Raw genomic sequence first — 20,142 nt, forward strand, 5'->3', positions numbered from 1 at the left:
CCGCCTATGCCTACGCCCTACATTATAATATTAAGTGTTAAATGTATTATAAAGTAGGAATTGAAAACTCAAGTAAAATATTATTCACATTATTAATTGATATTTGGGATTTATTTTGAATAGTTTCGACACTAAATAGACACCGAGTCGTGCGCAAGATCTCTGACGCGCAACGCAATCGTAATGTAATATTATTAAATTAATACATTCGAGTGTAGGTAGGTAGGTAATAGCCAATATAGGTATGTATAATATTGTATGTATAAATGTAATAACAATAATAGTAATAATAATAAAATAACGAATAACATGATTGATAAAATAACTAGTAAATAGAGGCAAACATTATAAATAATAATAATAATAAAACAAAATATGCATATCATATAATATATAGGTACCTACATTGTAGATATCCTAATAAATTGTCAATTGTTAAATTAGGACAATATATGTAACGTATTAACGCCACGTTTGTCCCGGCCAATAACAACTATACGTAGCCTATATAGGGTATTAATACATTCTCCTTTCTAATTAATTATTTTTTTTAATACGATCATACTGCGGCGCGATGCAAATTACAGTGTTGTTGGAGAGCCACAGACAATTATTGTGGTGTTTATACGCCAAATTAGGAATACAACTGTTGATCATCGATATAGTTATACCCAACGCGACCTGCGGTGACAGCTAGTATAATTCGCACGACCCGTTGCGTGTAACAATATACGTGTAAATATTTCAAAAGTCGAACATAATCGCAAAATCATAATATTATTATATGGGCATCTATACTAATTGCCCGAATCGATCCGAATCACCTGCACCCCCGACGACGATGTGAACGTCTAAGGGCGGTCCGCAAACGAGTGCACCGCAAGTACGATAGAGGGAACTCAACGCGCGGACACCCCTCCCCCCTCCCTCCCCCTACGGCAACCGTGTAAATCGAACGACGGTGGATAGATTACTGCGGATCAGTGGCGGCGGCGGCGGCGGCGGACTCTTGACCAACGTCGATGGTCTGCACCCTGGCGCTGTCCCCGGGCAACAGACTCAGCTTCTCGGGTTCCGTGTCCGGCATGATGATGCACATGAACGTCTTGCCGGACGCCCTGTCCCGCGGGTACACCGTGACCGGCGTGAACGTCACGTCCGGGCCACCGTCCACGTACTCGCACAGCTTCCGGTGCACGTCCGGGAACTGGTGCCGGAGCTCGACGCCCCTCTGCCGGAGGTGCCGCTGCACATTGACGAAGCACACGCGGCGGGAGGTGCGCACGTCCCGCTGGTCACGTCCCGGCAACGAGGTCAGTATCAGGGTGTCCGGGCCGCCGCCACCGTCGTCCGCGGCCGGTTCAGAGGCCTCGGCGGCCGCAGATTGCGCGGGGGCGGCGGCGCGCAGACTCTTGTCCAGGTGCATCTTGACGCACTTGTACACCAAGTGCCGCTCCCACTGCACCGGTCCCGGGCCGGGCACCTCGCTTAACACGCACACGGACACGTGCAGCACGTACCGCGTGTCCGGGTTGTACGTCTTGCACAGCTGTCCGAGTGCGTCCAGCTCCGGGTCGATGTCGGTCCACTTGGCGTACACCGGTTCGCACTGCATGTCGCTGCCGCCGCCCCGCACGAACTTGTCGGCCAGCTCGACGCCCGAAAAATAGCACTTGACCGCCCCGCGGCCGTGCGTCAGGTAACCGCGCCGGGCGATCGTCGACAGCCGCTCGACGCACCGGTCGTTCGTCCTGATCGCGTCCACGATGGACGGGCACAGTACGGCCGTGCGCCGGTTCAGGCACGTTTTCCGGTGGTTCTGCCAGTGCGCGCGCCTGCAGCGCCTCGAGCAGTACATGTGATTGCAGTTGTGGCACATCTTGTACGTGCGCCGGGCCTCGGAAACGGTGGCCGACAGTTGGCACTCCGAGTACCGGCAACGGATCGATCCGGCAGAAACACCCGGCAGAGGACCCGCTTGATGTTGCTTTTTTGGGGGCGTTGCTGCTGCTGCATGTGCCACAGCCGCCGAAGCGTTACCTGAAACTGTACGCATCGCACGCACGCGATTCAACATAAGTTCGATTAATGACGAGCTCCACTCTAAAGATATAATATATTGTTGTTTGTTTTCATTCACTCAGGGATGGGTTATCGAACTTTTTCGGCGAACACTTCGGAGTTTAAGTTATTCCAGATCGATTGAAGTTCAATACAATATTCGAGTTTCACGGCAGATTCAAATTTTTTTTTGGTTTAGTGTAAAAACCGTTTTACTTCTGTTATATTTTTCATGGTTAAATTTTAAAAGTTCGATAGTCTCGAAATGTCGAACAGTTCAAACAAATTAAGATTGAGTTTGGATTCAAAAAGTTTTTAAGAACTCAAGTTCAACCCATCTCTAGTTTTTTTTTTTCAAAACAGTTTCTAAAACAATACAATATAATATAGCAAACCAACACGACTAAAAACTATGTAACTATAATATTATAATGCATCTATATAAACGACATAATGATATAATATTTGTATTGTACGAATTATAGGTATGTAAATAGGTATAGGTATAGGTACGCGTCTACTATAATATATTATATATTATACTACATACATACAACGTTCACACGGCAACTACGGTTGAAAAATAAATAAAAACTATATGGTGGGGATGGGGGGGGGGGGGAGCAAATTATATATTATATTATTTTGATTTTGTCGTTGTTGCGATTTCTATACAAACGCATTTTTATCACACTTACACGTTGGCCGTACCTGAAGCAGCGTAGGGCCTTCGTCTAAGGTCCCCACCGCTGCTTTCGTGGGCATCGCTACCGCGATGCTGTTGGTGGGGTAGGTGGTGGTGATACCTAGCGTTATTAGCGGTCGTCCCTTGGAACTGCAACCCTAACAACGAGTTTAGGACGTCGTCCATGGTCGTCGAACCGGGACTCGGCCGATCTGTAATTATTCGTGCCGAAAAGTGAATTCTCAACAATCGCAAAAGAAATAAAAAAAAAACTTTCTCAATATAATATTAATAATATTCAACATTAATTTGATGAACGAGATGATAAAGCTCAATATTTTACAGCAGGTTGAAAACAATATAATAATATATAATGCATACGACGCAGTGAAATAATAATAATCGCGTTGAGAAAACACATGCACGAAATGGCACTATGGAATACAAAATGGAATGGCAAAATGCGCAATCAACAATTTGGTGTCTCGTACCTTAATCACAATTTAGGAAATATTATAAATTAACGATATGAAACAATAGAAAAAACTAATTTGGCTTTGTGTAAGCAATTTATTTGTTAAACATTTAAAATTGTAAACAGAATACACCATTTATTATTGTCTTAGTTATTAATTTTTTTTTTATTTTGGAGGGGGCGGGGAAGACAGGCGCGGCTTACATTCACTATATTTTAATACTGCAATATATATATATAAATAAAAAAAATACATATAATAAAATAATTTGCAATATTATATTACCTATATTATAATGTAATTACAAAACATAGTTACAGATTTTGTGTATTTAGTCAACAAAATATTTATTGGGTAGAATAAATAAAACTGTTTTGTTTATCATAATACATAGTTTTACTAGCAACCTAAAAACCAAAGTTTAAAAATTTAATTTAGTGTAAATTTTGAATATCTTAAAAACTACAATAATTATTAGTTAAAGAGCTAGAGGGGATAAATTATTTGAAAACAAATCAATATTTAATTGAGTTATATCCAAAATGTCATATTCTAGTTATAAGATTGGTAATTTTACCAAAGCATTCAAGTGTAAAAATTATAAATTGTAATAATATAATTATAATATATAAGGTTGAAGTAGGATTACTTAAAAATTATTTATTAATATCTTCCATAATAGTATGTAAAAAATGTTGATGTACAATGTACATTTATATAAATGTTGATAATATAGGTACATTAAAATATGCATGATAGTTATTATTTATTACTGTTATTAGTAAAGGTAAAATTCAATTAACAATAAAAAATTCAATAAATTCATGGTATATTAACCATACTTTATAAAAAGCCAAATATTTGTGGGTTCAAACTTAACTTTGAAGTTTGAGTTACAAAATATAGAGTTCACTGGTCAGAAAATAATTACATCATCATGTTTGAAATTTGGAAATTTGTATGACTACACTAAAATTAGCATATTATTAAACCATAAAATATGTATATAATAAAATGTAATACATTTAACTAGTAACATTAAAAAGCAACATATATATAATTATTATATAGAACATAATTTATAAATAATTATATAATAATCAATTTTGTAAAACAAATACAATTAAAAATGTATGATAAATAAATATTTGTATACCTACAACAATGTTTTTAAATTCAATTGAAATGATGATAGTTTGCAGCACCGAGGGAATATGTGAGACTGATAAAAAGGCAATCTTTAAATTATAGTATCTTATCTAAAATTGTTTTTATTATTAAATAATAAATTATGAATAAACATCATGAAAAAATGTAATAAGTATGAACTATGATTTATGAAAAGAAATGTAATGTTAGGTTCCTAAAAATGACACAATATAATACATTTAAAAGCCTATTCAAGTTAAAGAATTACTAAAGCAAATATATGCATCATATTATTGAAACTTAAGACATAGATAGTACTGCATACACACTTAAAAAATATTTTTTAAGAAGATATGCATAAGACTGTTATTGTTAAGAATGTATACATTATCATGTCAGGTAATTTGAAAATAGATATCAGAACAGAGGCTTCCAAAAATGGTTTGATAAAATATTACAATTTATCTAGCACCATATATTCATATTATATTAATTACAGTTATTGTTCATGGATGTAAAAAAAATATTTTTTGCAATTCCTTAATATTTTTAGCTCAACATTAATATTACACTAAAAAACAAACGTACATACATATAAATTAACTTTAAATAATAACTTATAAGACTTGTCAATATTTAACAAAATTTGTATACAATGTATGGGTTTATTAATATTGTATACTTTACTTGTTTATTTTTTTATTTATGTCTCAGTTCATTATAAATCAATTGGTTTTATAATCAAGTAACAAATAATTTCTTATTTAAAGAAATATTTACATAAAAAAATGTATTGAAATGTCCCAGTGAATTTTCTTTTTAATTAAATATTACTATTTTTTTTATTTATAATAGCATCAACAATTGAATTCAATTAATTAACACCAAAAAGATTTAAACATACAAAAAATATTCATTGATTTTGTCATGCTCTACGTTTTCAGCTTATTCATAATTAATAATAATCATAAAAAAATAATCTACAACGTTTAAATTTTGCTTTGAGTGCAACATACATAAAAAAAATAAAACATAATTAACAACTAACTCGCTTATACTAAAACGAAAACAAATTACAAAATAAATAAATAAAATCTAAAGGTAGTCCAACAAAAGCTGTTCAAGTGCTATATCATATGATATTGTTTTGATAAGCATATTATCGGCTTCTACACAGCAGGCAGTGTCCAATATTTTGTACGTGGCAGCAAGCCTTGTCTACGTATATTCACACTCACCGTTGACCCAACTGCCATTGTTTTGAGTTTGTCTGATAGGCGTAGCCTTTCGATGTGACGGTGGTGTGCTTAATTCTGATGGCGGTGTATCTCTTGTTAGACTGGGACGCTTGTTGCCAACAAATGAACTTTCCAGCCAACATAATCGACCTGTGCTACCTTTGAAAGACGGGCATCTAAAAAGAACCAAATTCAAAATAGATTCAATTTATTATATTTTTACATTGTTGTGTAACTAATTTTTACCTAGATGGTGTATCTTGATCAGTATTCAACCTTTCTTTACTTCCATCCGGTGTTGATGATGATACATAGTTGGCTATAGCTGATGTCACTTCTTTAATTGATGACTGTACTTCAGATAAGCTTGTTTGACAAGTCTTAAAAACAGATAAATATTAATCTAATATAGAATAGACAACTATATAAAACTATTCAAAATATAAATATTAGATTTTTGTAAGTTTTTGACTAATAAATTAATGTATTTATAATATTCATAGTTTCAGGGTGTTCCACATTGATTTTCCCCTTCAATAAAATATTACATATATTAAAATCTTAAGTTGTAGAATAAGGATAGTACCTATTTGACTATTTAATGATCTATATTCTATAGAATTTTTAAATATTAGTTCTGATTGAAAATGTTTTGAGTTATTGTTGTTTGCATTTAACGTCACTACTTTACTACTCATTATCGATCATCATCTGTTTACTATTTAATACAAGCTAATTTATTATTAACACACTGGTGACTTACTCAGATTTAAAATTATGGAAATAACAAAAAATGGTTGTAATGTTTTGTCATAAAAATTACCGGTTCATGTTGTTGTTGAGCAAGTAATCCAGCAGCAAGTCGTTCGGCTGGTGTTCTAGGTTTGGACAATTTTTCCTGAGATCTCCAACCCAAATATGGTTGACGATAGTTAAACGATGATCGCGTGGAACTACAAGGAGATGTACTATTTGAATTTGATCCATTTAAGCGGCTAGTACTCCAACGTGAAAAATTCTTAGTTGCAGCATGTGTTTGGGGGCTAAGCAGAGTATTATCTGAAACAACAATACATTTAAATTGTATACAGAAAACAATATTACAATCTTTTATATATTTTGTTTTAAATACTGCTTACTGTAATTAGAATACATTTTTGGTGACTGTGATTGGTTTGACGATAGGCTAGACATACTGGTCGTATAACCAGCATCACTATGTCTCTTCAAAATAAATCCTTGAGCCGGTACATTGCACGTCTTGTACCATTCAGGGAGATTAAGTCTTTGCAAAGAACGCTGAATGCGCAACTCATGTTCAGAGAGTATCCGTTCTCCACTGTTTACATTTACCTTACGAAGTTCGTTTTCTGGAGCCTAAAAATAAAAACAAAAAACAGACATTTTTATTAGTTGGAAATAATTAGCAGGGATTAAAGAAATTGCAAACGAAACAACTGAGTCACTGACACTATAACGGTAGTCTCGATTTTCATAACGGTTCTTTTTCATACGAAACACAGATATTGGTAATCGTTTAAGGTCCCAAATTATACGACTCTCGATATAAGCGTGCATAGATTTCGTGAACAAGTATTCGTCTTCGTCCAACCATTTTCCAATTCTGTCCATGTTATATTTTATAGAAACTTTGAAAATTATATTAAAACAATGATGCCGAACAAAATAAAACTACTCGAAGAAATTAATGTAAATAAAGCTGTTGTTTTTACAAATTCAATGATTTTCAACTTGAGCCGTGTGCAACGTCTAAAAATGCAATGACCGTTATTCCCTAATAAGTAATAATGTCGGATTTCACTTGTTATCGGGACCTATACCAATTACCTAATTACCTACCTCACCAAAGGTCGGTTACAATACTATTTAATACTATTTTTAGATAATATATAATATGTACATTGTACATTGTATTATAGTTATGTACCTACTAATGGTTTTAATCATGATTTATGAACTGAGATAGGAACCTTTAACGAAAAGTTGTTTATTGAAAAATGATAAGAATTAGATCGGATAATGTACATAATAATATATAACACTGTATTAACTAATCTATAAATATATATAAAAATGAATGTTTGCCTGCGTGTCCTTTATGTATTCCTTAACGGATGGACCGATTATGATGAAACTTTTTATGTGTGTTTGAATGGTTTCCGGGATGATTTAGATTCACAATTGGACCCGGTAGGTACAAGCCGGGGAGGTTCTCAGACGGGGATTTTGAGATTTACGGTGAACATGTTTGTTTATAAATAGTTGCTATTGGTTATCTAAGAGAAATATTGGTTAATCGAGGCAATCGGGCAGATTAGGTGCAAGCATGGATTAAATCGATTTTTTTCACATTGCCTACTTGATATAATGATATGCGTGGCACATTGTCCGCGATCCGACGTAGTCAGATTGCCTACCAGGGAGGCTGAATTGCACCCAAAAGGAGTTGAACAATCATAATTTTTGAAAGTTGTAATTTTTTACGGGCAACGAAGTGCGCGGGATCCGTTAGTATAATATAAATTGCAGAGTTTCTATACAATAATATTTATTTTGTAGCAAGATAGAATTATTATTTATTAAATCTACTACTAATCAAACATTTAGTCACATCACTGTGTGGGTGTGTGTGAGGTGGCCTAATATTTATTATCCCAAAGAAACACAAAATGGTTAGGTTAGTTAGGTCCCTACTTCCAAATGTTAAGAATAAAAAGTTGAGACCTATTTTCCTTTGCTACCCCCTTCTTACACAATTCAACCGATGTTTTCTCTTAATACTTTTGTAAGGCCATTAAACTAAATCAAGATACTCAGATATTTATTGTTTATACATATTATGATTAAGGCTATAATTATACTTAATTTACAGTTCTCGATAATTGTATAGAAACTGTAGAAAACAATAAATCTTTTAAATGTATAAAGTATAAACCTACCAAGCACATATAATATACTTATACACACACACACACACACGTAATAATTTCGAACATTTCAACTAAAATATAAAGTAAATTGAATACACTTTTATAAAGTCTTTAAATAGATTTATAAATTACAATGAAAAACTAATATCGGATGGACTTTACTTAACAGGACGCCACATCCTTAGGTGTAAGTGTTGCCTCCGTCTTACAAACGTGCAATATAGCAAATGTTACGTTCACAATAATCTAATTTACTCTGTTATTTCTATAAATTAAAACGAATTAACATATAAAATTTGAAGGCAAGCTTTGGGCTTCTAGTAGGATTTTAATGATATTTTTACTATGTAACAAGTTATGAGCATTTTAAAACTGTACAACAAACATATTCAAAGATTATTATCTGGGGTATCTCAAAAGCTTTTATTGATATTTTAATTTTGAAGCAAGCTATAATTATTTTAAAATGTACAATTATTATAAATTTTATAGTTTAGATCAATAGGTCAATTCATTCTATTTTTAAAAACAACATAGTAAAATGGATTATTATGAAAGTAAAATGTGCTGTATACGTTTGTAAGACGGATACAAGATAATATGCGGATTGTTATTATAGGCGTAACTAGGGACATTTTTTAGGGAGGGGGGATGGATTTGTATCAGAATCACAGACTTCGATAATTGATATTTTAAAAACTCAAGCCCACCTCCCCTTATTGAACATATGGCGGGTGCGCGAACATAGTTTAAGACCATACTAATAATTTTGAAATTTTTAGTATCATTTAAAGAGTGTCCTATATGGTGATAAAAACTTCTGTTTTTCAACGGGAATCCTCTTTTTCACTTTAAATTATTCAGCAGATAATTTTTGAAAATGTTTATGTATCTAAATTAAAATTTGACCGAGTAGTTTTTGAGTTATCAAACAAGGTATCATGTTAACTCCGGCACGAGAACCTTTTTTTACTGTAAACTCCGCCAGGAAAATAAAACAGGTCAAATTGGGTTCATGTAAACTCCGTCAGTGAAAAAAATCAAATAACAGTATACACTATAGAATTAATATAAATATAATAAACATATTATTATTAAACAAAAAATCATAATTTTAATTTTAATTATAATTATTATTATTATATGCCAAAAAATATAAATATTGAAAAAATAAATAACAATTGTTCGAACAAATCATACAAATTGCAATGGCCAGTATTATTATGTTAAAAAATAACGATAGACAATAAATTGTAATAACTAATAAGTAATAACTAATAATCAAACGCCATCATCATACACCCAGGTATGTACTTACTATATATTTTATTAACATGTAACACATATTTTATTGGTTGATTTATAAACTATTCTAAGCTTCTTGTAAGCGTTCAAACTGACAAATGTATATAAATAGTAAATACATAATAGAGTAGTTTTTTCATAATACTGTTTCCTACTTACTAAAATGGTCACAACTCTTAAACTATTTTTATCACGGACGTATTTCGGATTCATGTTTCATCTGTTCAACATTAACACCACGAGATTATTTAAAATACTATGTTTTGGAATGTGTTTTAATGGGAGTCTCTGCTCACATATTAATGGCATTACATTTCATATTATAATTAAAGTTTTTTTAAACATATATATTTTTGAAGAATGTGACAGGCATATTAAAGAATTTGGTATTTTTTTTAAATAAATATTTTTATTTAACAATTAATATCAGTTGTAAAATACAATTTATTTATTTATCTTAATCTCAAATTTAATTTTTTTTTGATAAAATGTATCAAACACTATTGAGTTTATAGGTCAGCGGGGACGAGAGAAAAGGTGACTTCGTAGGTACCGATCGATTCCATATTTAAATCTTTTATAACTTTATAAAGCCCGCGCAATGTCCCTGACCAGATATTATTTGACAGTATGACCCTTAGTTTACCATAATGATGTCATAATATGATGGACGCTATAGTGTGTGCATAACTTAAAACTAGATACTTAAAAATTATAAGCAGAATAAATAATAATAAGTAGGTACCTACTTTATCATCAAACTAACTAGATGCGTAATAAAATATGCTATATTATATATCATTATTATTTACCATTTACTATATATTTATTATTTTAAAGAAATAAGTGTAGAAAATGAAGTAAAAAATAATTAATATTTAAAAATAGTATTGCCTATAATTTGTATTCCTATAATATTAAACTAAAAGTAAATAAGTAGGTTCGACGTATACGATTAGTAAACTTTAGTACAAAGCATTTATTAAATTAATATTTCTAAAATTTAGTGTTTTGGTAATATTGACTATTGTTTGGTTATATATACCTATATATATATGTATGTATAAAAAATATATATTAAAATCATAAAATCAAAATACCGGAATCTGATTGAAAACTTTTCCCTTTATAAACCTTATCAAGTATAATAGGTATGCACAAGAATGTCGAATAGGTTGAATCAATTTCGATCGTATAACAATTATTAAAGTAGACAACCTCATTGAATAAGTAGGTCACCTTTTAAATATATACATATATCTGTATAATATAGTAAGGAGTACTTCAGAAAACATTTAAACGTAACACGCAAAAATGAAATAAAAATTGAAACGCAAATAGTCTATTAATAAAACCAAATATAAATTAAAATACCATTACATTTGAAATCCAATTAAGCAATAATAAAAATTAAAAAGTGGGCAGGTAGGAAGGCAGAAGGCTGTGCAGTTGTAGGTATTGAGTGTAGATCGTTATTGATTGGGGCCCAGTATAATGGATATGTTAAATTTTAATTCAATGATATACCTGTATAGTATACAAAAAATTTTTCCCAGAGGAGACGGTCTAACTTTTTGGTAACCATGGTCACAAAATAACTATTTTAATAATAATATTACAATTTTAACAAATGTTAGTATTTTTTTAATTGTCCGATTATATTTTAAAAAGTACTGAGAAGTTTATACTTTTTATCTACTAAAGTATAAACTATATTCATTTTGCTACCAGAAACCTCCCTAAAAGTTAATGATTGAAGAATTTTTCTACTAGAAAAAGTGTCTTCAGACACAAAAATAAAAACACGCACATTATTGTAAAATCAATACATTCATCGCTCCGCTCAGAATCTAATATATAATATTATATAGACCAACGACGTTCTTTAGAAATAATTTAATTTGAAATATTATAACATTTTTTTAATTCCAAAATAAGCCGTTAATTAATATTAACTGTTGACATATGTAAATATGTAATATAATGCAATATAAAACTTTAAAAGTGAACTACGGATAAAAAATATACGGTGCATACAAAAAATATAATAATAACAGATAAATAAATTATGACAGTGACTATTTGCAACCTACGAAAGTGTTTTAATAAACACAACAAATATAGTATACATTTAAAATACCTCGAGATTTTTTATCTTACAGCGGTACAGATAGCACGGCTGTTTAATTTGATAAAAGTCCATAGGAGTAAGAAGATATTACTTGAAATGTGGGTAGTACATATTTTTCCTGTGCAGCAAAGACCATGTATAGGCTGGCTTTAGCAGACTGCAGTTCTATAAAGAGACTTTAAAACAATACACGGAAGGGCTTGACGTTTGACAGTAATCAAACCGACTCCGCCTACTCGGCTTTTGTCTTTAAATATTATAGCGTGAGCCATATTTTATCACGACTCTACAGCGCTATTCTGATACAAAATATTATGATGAAACGTGAAAGTAAATTATTATTTATATAAGTACTTAATAATTTACTTGTTTTATTTAGTTACTGTTATTATATATTTTTTAATATATCGCTTATTATAACATGCATCGAACCTTCCAAAATGTAGATCACGAGTAGTTAATTTCGTTATACTTATGTAGTTATGTATGTATTAATAAATTAAGAATCTTATGAAACGTTAGATATAGTTTTCAAATAATGTTTAAAAATTCACTTTTTTTAAATAAACAACACATAATATTAGAGACAAAATAATACAAAATTACAAATGTTAACAGAATTTTAAAATCTTCAGTACCTAAATGCAATAATACTATGGAGAATATTATAATATTTAAATTAAATTAATTAATTTAAAACTCAAATATAAATATTATCAATAGACTAATAATTCGTCATTTACATAATTATTCACGTGGGTATGTGACAATAGGATATTCTATCATTCGAATAGAGTCTATAGTCTGAAGAATAATCGAAAAACTGTACAAACTAGATAAAGTATGTAATAATATAATATGCAATATACACAAAATACTAATAATATTTAAGTAATATAATTGGGTATAGTTAAAAAACAACAACAAAAAATAACAATAAGCATACAGATTAATATGGTAGGAAATTAGAACAAATTGTATGCAATCACTCTGTACATAGTTATCTCTAAGTAACGAACTATAGTGGTACCGCCCACCTGTCACGATGAGCCCTAGTTTTAGCTGACACACACGACATTGTCAAACAGCGTGGCGAATAGTGGAGAAGGGAAGGGAATTACAAGGTGAACTTTTATTTCAAAACCGCATATCCATAACACAGCTATAGTGAAGTCAATTATATCAGTAATTCATGGAAAATTGTGCTAAGGGTTGTAGTTTGATTATTTATAGATGATTCATCAAATTTAACTTTATAGTAGTGTAATGTGTCAGTTTATATGCGAACCATGTGGGTCATATCATTTACTTAATTACCTACATATGACTAAGATACGAGCATATGGCATAATATACATATCATATGTTTGTTGACATAAAACTATTCAAGATTATTAAGAGATGTTTTTAAGACAGGTACTTATTTTAAACTTACTTTTCAAACGTACAACTAAATTTGTTTTAAATATACTTTACGAAAAACACATGGTAAGTAAAAAAATTTTTTAATATAATGATATTTTGAATGTGTTGTTAATATAGTGTATTATTAAATAATAAATTATGTTAATAAAGTTCAACATTTTCAGGTTATAAATATTTTTAATTAAATGCGGAAATGTTGACAATAATAGCTAGTTTATTACAGTATATGACAAATAAAAAAATAAGTACATATACTAATTCACAAGTAAGTACTTATTAACTTGTATATTATAAATAATAATAAGTAGAACATTTTTGAAATATTGAATACGTATAAAAGAAACTACATGTCTCAAGTAACCGTTTGGCGGCGTTTGCTAGTACAATATTTATTAAAGTATTAATTAAATATTTTATTATTTTTAATGAATTATGACTACGTATGTATAGTTTTAAAAAATTGTTACGTAGGTATCTAGACAAAACTGTTTTTGGATATTTTTTAATAATAAAAATGTGTTTTGTTTTGTTTAAAATTTAAATAGTTATTAATTTGTTACTTGCCAAAAATTATTAGGTATATAATATAAAGTTAAATATACAAATACCTAGTATGAAATAGATTGTAGACAAATCCATCCTAGTTTAACCAGTCATATTATACTCATATATGCAGGTGTGTACTGGATTTGGCAACAAGTCCTATAGAAACCATTTTTTCCTGGACATTAAAAATAAACGGTTAGGATACTTAAACGGAGTCAGTATAACAGAAACTAAAAAAACAAAAATGTACTATATTATAATAATGTACACAATGCATGTTGGCATGTTGACAATATAAGAAGGGGAATATGCAGTAGGTGGACTTTATGAATTATTGATTGGCCTACATGTGAATGGATATTCTATGTGAGGTTCTATGGACATTATGCTTAAGTAAAACGTTGAAAAACATCAATGGATTCCCCACATAAAAGTTAAGTAAAAGTAAACATTTACTTGGAATCTTGAGTCTGGACTTATCCGGAGATAAAAACCTATAGATTATTTTAAATTTACTCTGTCAAAAATGAAAACCAGCCCATTGAAAATGACGTAACAATTTCACTTTATTCTCAAGTCTCTAATTTTTAAAAAATAATATTAACATTATATGTCACGGTTTTGTAATTTTTAGTTTCAATTGTATAACTTTATTCTAAAATTATAAAACAAATCTTTTTCAGCTGTAATTTAAAAACTGTATTAGTTTTATAATAATTATTATTATAGTCTATAGCACAACTTAAAATGCATATACATGTATATAGCATGCATTTTACCGTAATTTTATTATGGTAATAGCCAACAAAAATACGCGCACCTATGGGTACTGCAGTTTGGTATTTGAGAGTAGGACAGTAGGTAGTAGGCGTTTAAGGAGCGGAGGCGGTACTAAGTATAAATTATAATCGACTGACAATGTGAAATAGGTGTATTTCTCATTTTATTTGTAAAGGAAAAATTATCTATGGATCTTTTCTCCAATAAAATTTAAATTATTAATACATGAAACAATATTTTTCTTATATGAAAATCAAAATAAATACAAATCAATATGTAGATAAAGATAATATAAAATAAACTCATATGAATATATAGATTTTTATGTATCATCATAGTTTTTATTGGCACTGCTTTTTAAAATATATTCAGTTGAATGAGTTAATAAATTAAGTAACAATAAATATTCTACTTGTGCAATGTATCATATGTATTATTACAATATACGTATTACGATTAGTGTAAGGCATGTAAGCATCATAGCATTTTCACAATAATTTACAAAATATACTTTTACTATTTTAGAGTTATAATCACGCAGTAATAAGTAACCAAATATATTTTTAAATTTAATTTGAGTATGAAAAAGTAAATCATTTTATGCATTTTTGTACATAGTACACTATACATAATGTCGTAATATTATAAAAATTAAAAAACCATATACAGATGTTTTTCACTGTTCTAGTGTATACACGTTTTCATTGCAATGCGCCAATGCAAATAAATATACAAAAAGTTACATATGCCAGAACTGATATGCATAATTAGTTTATATGAATAAAACGTCTTATGAATGTAATGCTAGCTTTGGATTCAACACTAGATAAATAAATAATATTATATTGAAACAAACATAATTAATACGTATACCTATTACGTATAGCCTTAATATTGAGTTAAAATCCGAGTACATTTTCCAGTAGTTCTAAACATTTATATCGTAATATTTGAATTTGACCATTATTCAATCAGTGTAAATGTCCATGTTATAACAGATTCAGAAAAATGTAAATATTATGTTGTAGTGCAACACATTTAAATATACATATAAATAGAGTTTTTTGTATATTATAATATAATATCAATAAACAACCATTGAAAAAATCCTGATAATTAAATAAAAAAAAAAATTATAAAATCAGTTATAAGACGTATTATTTAGATATCATAAGGTACAATTGTGTATACCTAACTAAAATACGCTCATGATTCATGACATATTTTAAAATCTAATTAGTATGTGTTTGATGTTTCTACCACTAATATAGCCATATAGGACTATAGTATCTAAGGCAACCTATAATATAAACGATATAAGTATATAAATAATGCAAAATTTGATGAACAATTGTTCAGAGTTAAATAAAGACGTAAACAATTTATCAATTGACCATTGACCAAGTTGTTCATCTATAGTTTAGTATTCGAAGCCAGGAATCTACTATATTCTTTGTGCTAATTTAATTAATAATTATTATCACGCTTTTATGATTTATCGAAAACCGTTAAAGTATATTTCCCAGTGTTTATTACTCTTTTTAATAAACATAGTATCATATTATTGTAAAATCATTGAATGGGAAAGACTTTGAACACGCGTTTTAGAAAAATTATTGTCACACGCATTATGTAGAAAAGGGTTCGACGATAGTACGATACACAACAACAACGTAAAATCACTAGACGTATTTTCTTAATTGTAATTTGAGAAAAATTTGACACAAGAAATTTAATAAAAATACGACAGTTGATTTTAAAAATGTCTTAATTTTTTTTTAAAAATAAATATTATTTATTTAATAGAAACAATATTATATATCACGATGAGCTTGCCAAAGTATTAACTATTAACAATCCCTATGTTTATACAGACTTAATTAATTTCTAATAACTTTCTCTTAAATGGTGACTGATAATATACTTCAAAGTTATAAAAATAATGCCAAGTATCGGAGGATGTTTACTATTTGTGCCACTAAGTACCAAATATATGTATAATAGAGTAATAGACTATAATACTATATGCAATTAGTACTTATCATTAAGTAATAACATATTTTTATTGGAGTGAATATTTCAATTGTTATTTAAGATTTTGACTTTAGAAAACTAAGATTAAAGAATTACTGGTAACCGTTTGTACCGAGCCACGATGCTGCGCTGAGTGTATTGATTGCACTCTGACAAACGGCCCCTCCCCCCACGTGTGTCGAATGACCCACAAAATTCGCTACCACCCAAATTATTCCTGCTGACCTATATAAACCGTTTCTATTTAAACCATCGTTTTTTTGTTTGCTAGACATTAGATTAATGTCAATTATCAATCTATTATAATTTCATTGTAATCTACATATATCATATATTATCATCTATATGCTCGCTGTCATAAAATATTAGGTGTGTGTTGGGGAACCGCGAACATCTATACTGTATCTTTAACTACACGTTATTTATAAAATTACTATAATAAAATGTTTACCTGAACAGCAGCTTGATTTTCCTTGTCCAATAGAAATTCCATGGACTTAGCCCTGTAATCGGTTGCGTTTGATGGAGACCCGTCGGCGGACGATCTGTTCGAGTCGTTGGGGGCCAGAGACAATTTTGCCGACGAAGCGCCCAGGTCGAGCAGACTACGAGCCTTTTTGTTAGGGCTGCAACCACCGCCGCCCATCATGAGCGATGACGAAGATGTCCTGGTCACGTTCGAGTCCAAATCGGTCTCGAGCAGACCGGCCCGGTGATCCGGACGGGACATGGCAACGGCGGCGGCGGGCGACCGCGATTGCAGAGACGCGCGACTGCCGGCCGTCGGCAGTGCCGGTGGTGGCGGCAGTCGGCTACCGCGATTTTCATCGTACATGAGGCGCCGGCGCGTTGTGTACCCATCTGCTGACGGGGGTTGCGGGGGTAACGGCGGTTTTTTACCCCTATCGGATACGGCGGCGGCAGTAGACGGTCGTCCCGAGACGGGTGGCGGGGGTGGTGGTGTGTCAGGCCTACAATTATTATTACTCGGCTGTGCCGTCACCGCTGCGTTGCATTCTTCCACTTTTTGTTTCTTCTTGTCCTTGTTTCGCCGGCCGCTAAGTCTGCGCAACGAGAACCGCTGGAAAAATCCACCGAGCTTGTCGCCGATCGTTTTCGGTTTAGCTGACATGGCGACCACCGCGGGCGCATCGACTTCGATCGGTCGCGGTTGAACACTGCGACTGTGACTGTTGGAACCGGTGGCCGCGGTGTTATTTTTAGTGGGCGCGGCAACTATCCTATGCGACATTGGTGGGGAGCCGCCCGTGATGAAGTCCAGCCGTTCGCGCAGCTGTTGTTTTTCCGCCACACTCGGACGCCTGGTTTCCGATGGCAAACCGGTCAACAGTTTCATTACCATCGTGTCAATGTTTTCGTCGGCTTCGTCACTAATCCGGTCATAGTCTTCGTCGTCTTCCGTTTCCGGGGGTTCATCCGACCCGTTCTCGTCTTCGCCGCCACCGACGTCAGTGCAGCTGCTGCTGCTGAAGCTCTCACGCCAGTTCACTTCGGACACGACCGGACAAAAGTGCACGCCCTTGTTAGGCGTCGGCGCGGTGGCCAGGTTCACGAAACTGGTGGTTATCAGTAGATTGCTACCACGCGAAGAGGCCGCACTCAGAGCTGACTCGCTCTCGTAGTGTATGCGCTTTAGCGAGTGCGATCTGTCCAACGATACAGTGGAATCTAGCAGCTTTTTGGAGCGCAAATAGTCACCGTCGGCGTGCGCCAGCAAACCGTCGGCGCACAGGTTGGGCGTGCTTGACATTGGCAAACGGGACGCCATCGCGGTACCGTCGCGGTGGTGATGATGGTGGAGGTGGTGATGCCGGCGGTTGTCGTCGTCGGTCGTAGGAGATTCCGCGGTCACTGACGGCCGTTCGCCCAGATCGGGATAGCTGTGCCAGGCTGCGCTAAATTTAGATTTCATCTCGTCGTCGTCGTCGTCGTCGCCGTCGTCCGTCCCCTTCCCTTTGGCGGAGACAGAGCACTGCGCGGCCGTGGCAGAAACGACGGCGGCGGCGATCGTCGCGATGCTCTTCGTTGACATCTCAAAATAGTTCTCGTCCTCGGCGATGGGTTTGTACGTTTGTTGTGTGGCAGGACCGCGGGGCACCTGATCTCCGAAACCACTATCTTCGCTCAGGTTCTCGGACGATCGTTGCTGCTGTTGCTGCTTACATCCTACCCCCTGTATGACGTCTTCCGTTTTTTTACCGTCCGTTTCGTCTTCGTCGTCGTCGTCCATTTTCTCGCAATACGCGGGGTCGATGAGACAGTCGACCGTTTTGTACATACCGGTGGCCGGTTGCGCCACAGCGCATGTTGCCCCGACGGCCGCCGCCGCCGCCGAGTCTTGTTGCCCGTCGACTCTGCCGCACAGACGCAACTCATCCAGACTCTGCGACACATCGTTCACGCCGTCTATGCAGTTGTTGTTGGATCGTTTCCGGCTCGCTGTCGAGTGCACGCTCTCCATGCTCTTGCTCAGTGACTTGACGCTGGACCCGTCACCCGCGTAACTCGAGAACGGCGTGCTGCACAACACGGCTTCGTCGTCGTCCATGGTGGTGCCACAGTCGTCATCCGTCGCGGGTTGTTTCCAGTTGTTCCGGCGCGGCAAGCCCGCCGGACGTTGGCCGGCGCTCAGAGACTCTGCGCTGTTGGTCATGAACGGCGTCGCGGTGGCTGTTGTCCGGAACACGGTCTGTTCGCATTGTTTCTCCAAGCTCTCGAACTGCAACAGGCTACCACCCCCGTAACCGTTGGTCAGCGGTCCCCCGCCGGCACCAGTCGTCCACAAATGGTGATCCTGTAGGTTGTCCCTGTAGAACAATACCGTGTCGTGGTCGTCGTCGTCGTGCACGCCAGGATCGTTATTGTCATACATCCTGATGGTCGCCTGTTTGTTATTGTTGCTTGAGTTGAACAAGTTAAACGGATCACCACGGTTTATCACAGACCAGTTTTCTTCTTTTATAAAATCTGTAAAAGGTCAGTGAAGCTTTAGAAGTACAAAGTCACATCCCCACGATGGAGGGAACAAAATTAGTTAAAAATGTTATAACAAGTATCCATAATTAAGACATTGACAATTTGCTATAGTAATTTAACAGCATGTTCCAAAATTATGTCAATAACGATCCTATATCATTGTAATATGGAAGTATAATATATATTGCTGAAAATATATGATATCACAATTTATTATTATATAGTGGTAGGTTCCACGACTTAGCCTTATAAAAACATAAAATTAAATAATAAATACCTACAGCAAATGGCTATAGTACCTATACCTATATTTTAGGGGTCAAGAGTAAAAATTCCTGATACTTTTCAAAATTATCGGGAAAAC

At 33.7% G+C, this 20,142-nt stretch overlaps 1 protein-coding gene across 3 annotated transcripts in view; it reads right to left on the reverse strand.

The window, feature by feature from the left end:
* Nucleotides 1-216: 216 nt before the first annotated feature.
* LOC132948422 (uncharacterized) overlaps nt 217-20,142 on the reverse strand; it is a 38,422-nt gene continuing 18,496 nt past the window's right edge. For 2 of the 3 annotated variants that reach the window (XM_061018862.1, XM_061018861.1), the window contains exons 4-10: nt 17,233-19,769; nt 6,749-6,986; nt 6,433-6,668; nt 5,856-5,989; nt 5,610-5,785; nt 2,773-2,958; nt 217-2,046 (exon numbers count right to left, since the gene is read on the reverse strand). In XM_061018862.1, the coding sequence (XP_060874845.1) occupies nt 971-2,046; nt 2,773-2,958; nt 5,610-5,785; nt 5,856-5,989; nt 6,433-6,668; nt 6,749-6,986; nt 17,233-19,769 (4,583 nt within the window). In that variant the 3' untranslated portion in view covers nt 217-970. The remainder of the gene's footprint in view (nt 2,047-2,772; nt 2,959-5,609; nt 5,786-5,855; nt 5,990-6,432; nt 6,669-6,748; nt 6,987-17,232; nt 19,770-20,142) is intronic. The other variant, XM_061018863.1, reaches the window with a different exon arrangement.

The sequence above is a fragment of the Metopolophium dirhodum genome, chromosome 7, assembly GCF_019925205.1.
Source record: "Metopolophium dirhodum isolate CAU chromosome 7, ASM1992520v1, whole genome shotgun sequence".
NCBI classification, from domain to species: domain Eukaryota; kingdom Metazoa; phylum Arthropoda; class Insecta; order Hemiptera; family Aphididae; genus Metopolophium; species Metopolophium dirhodum.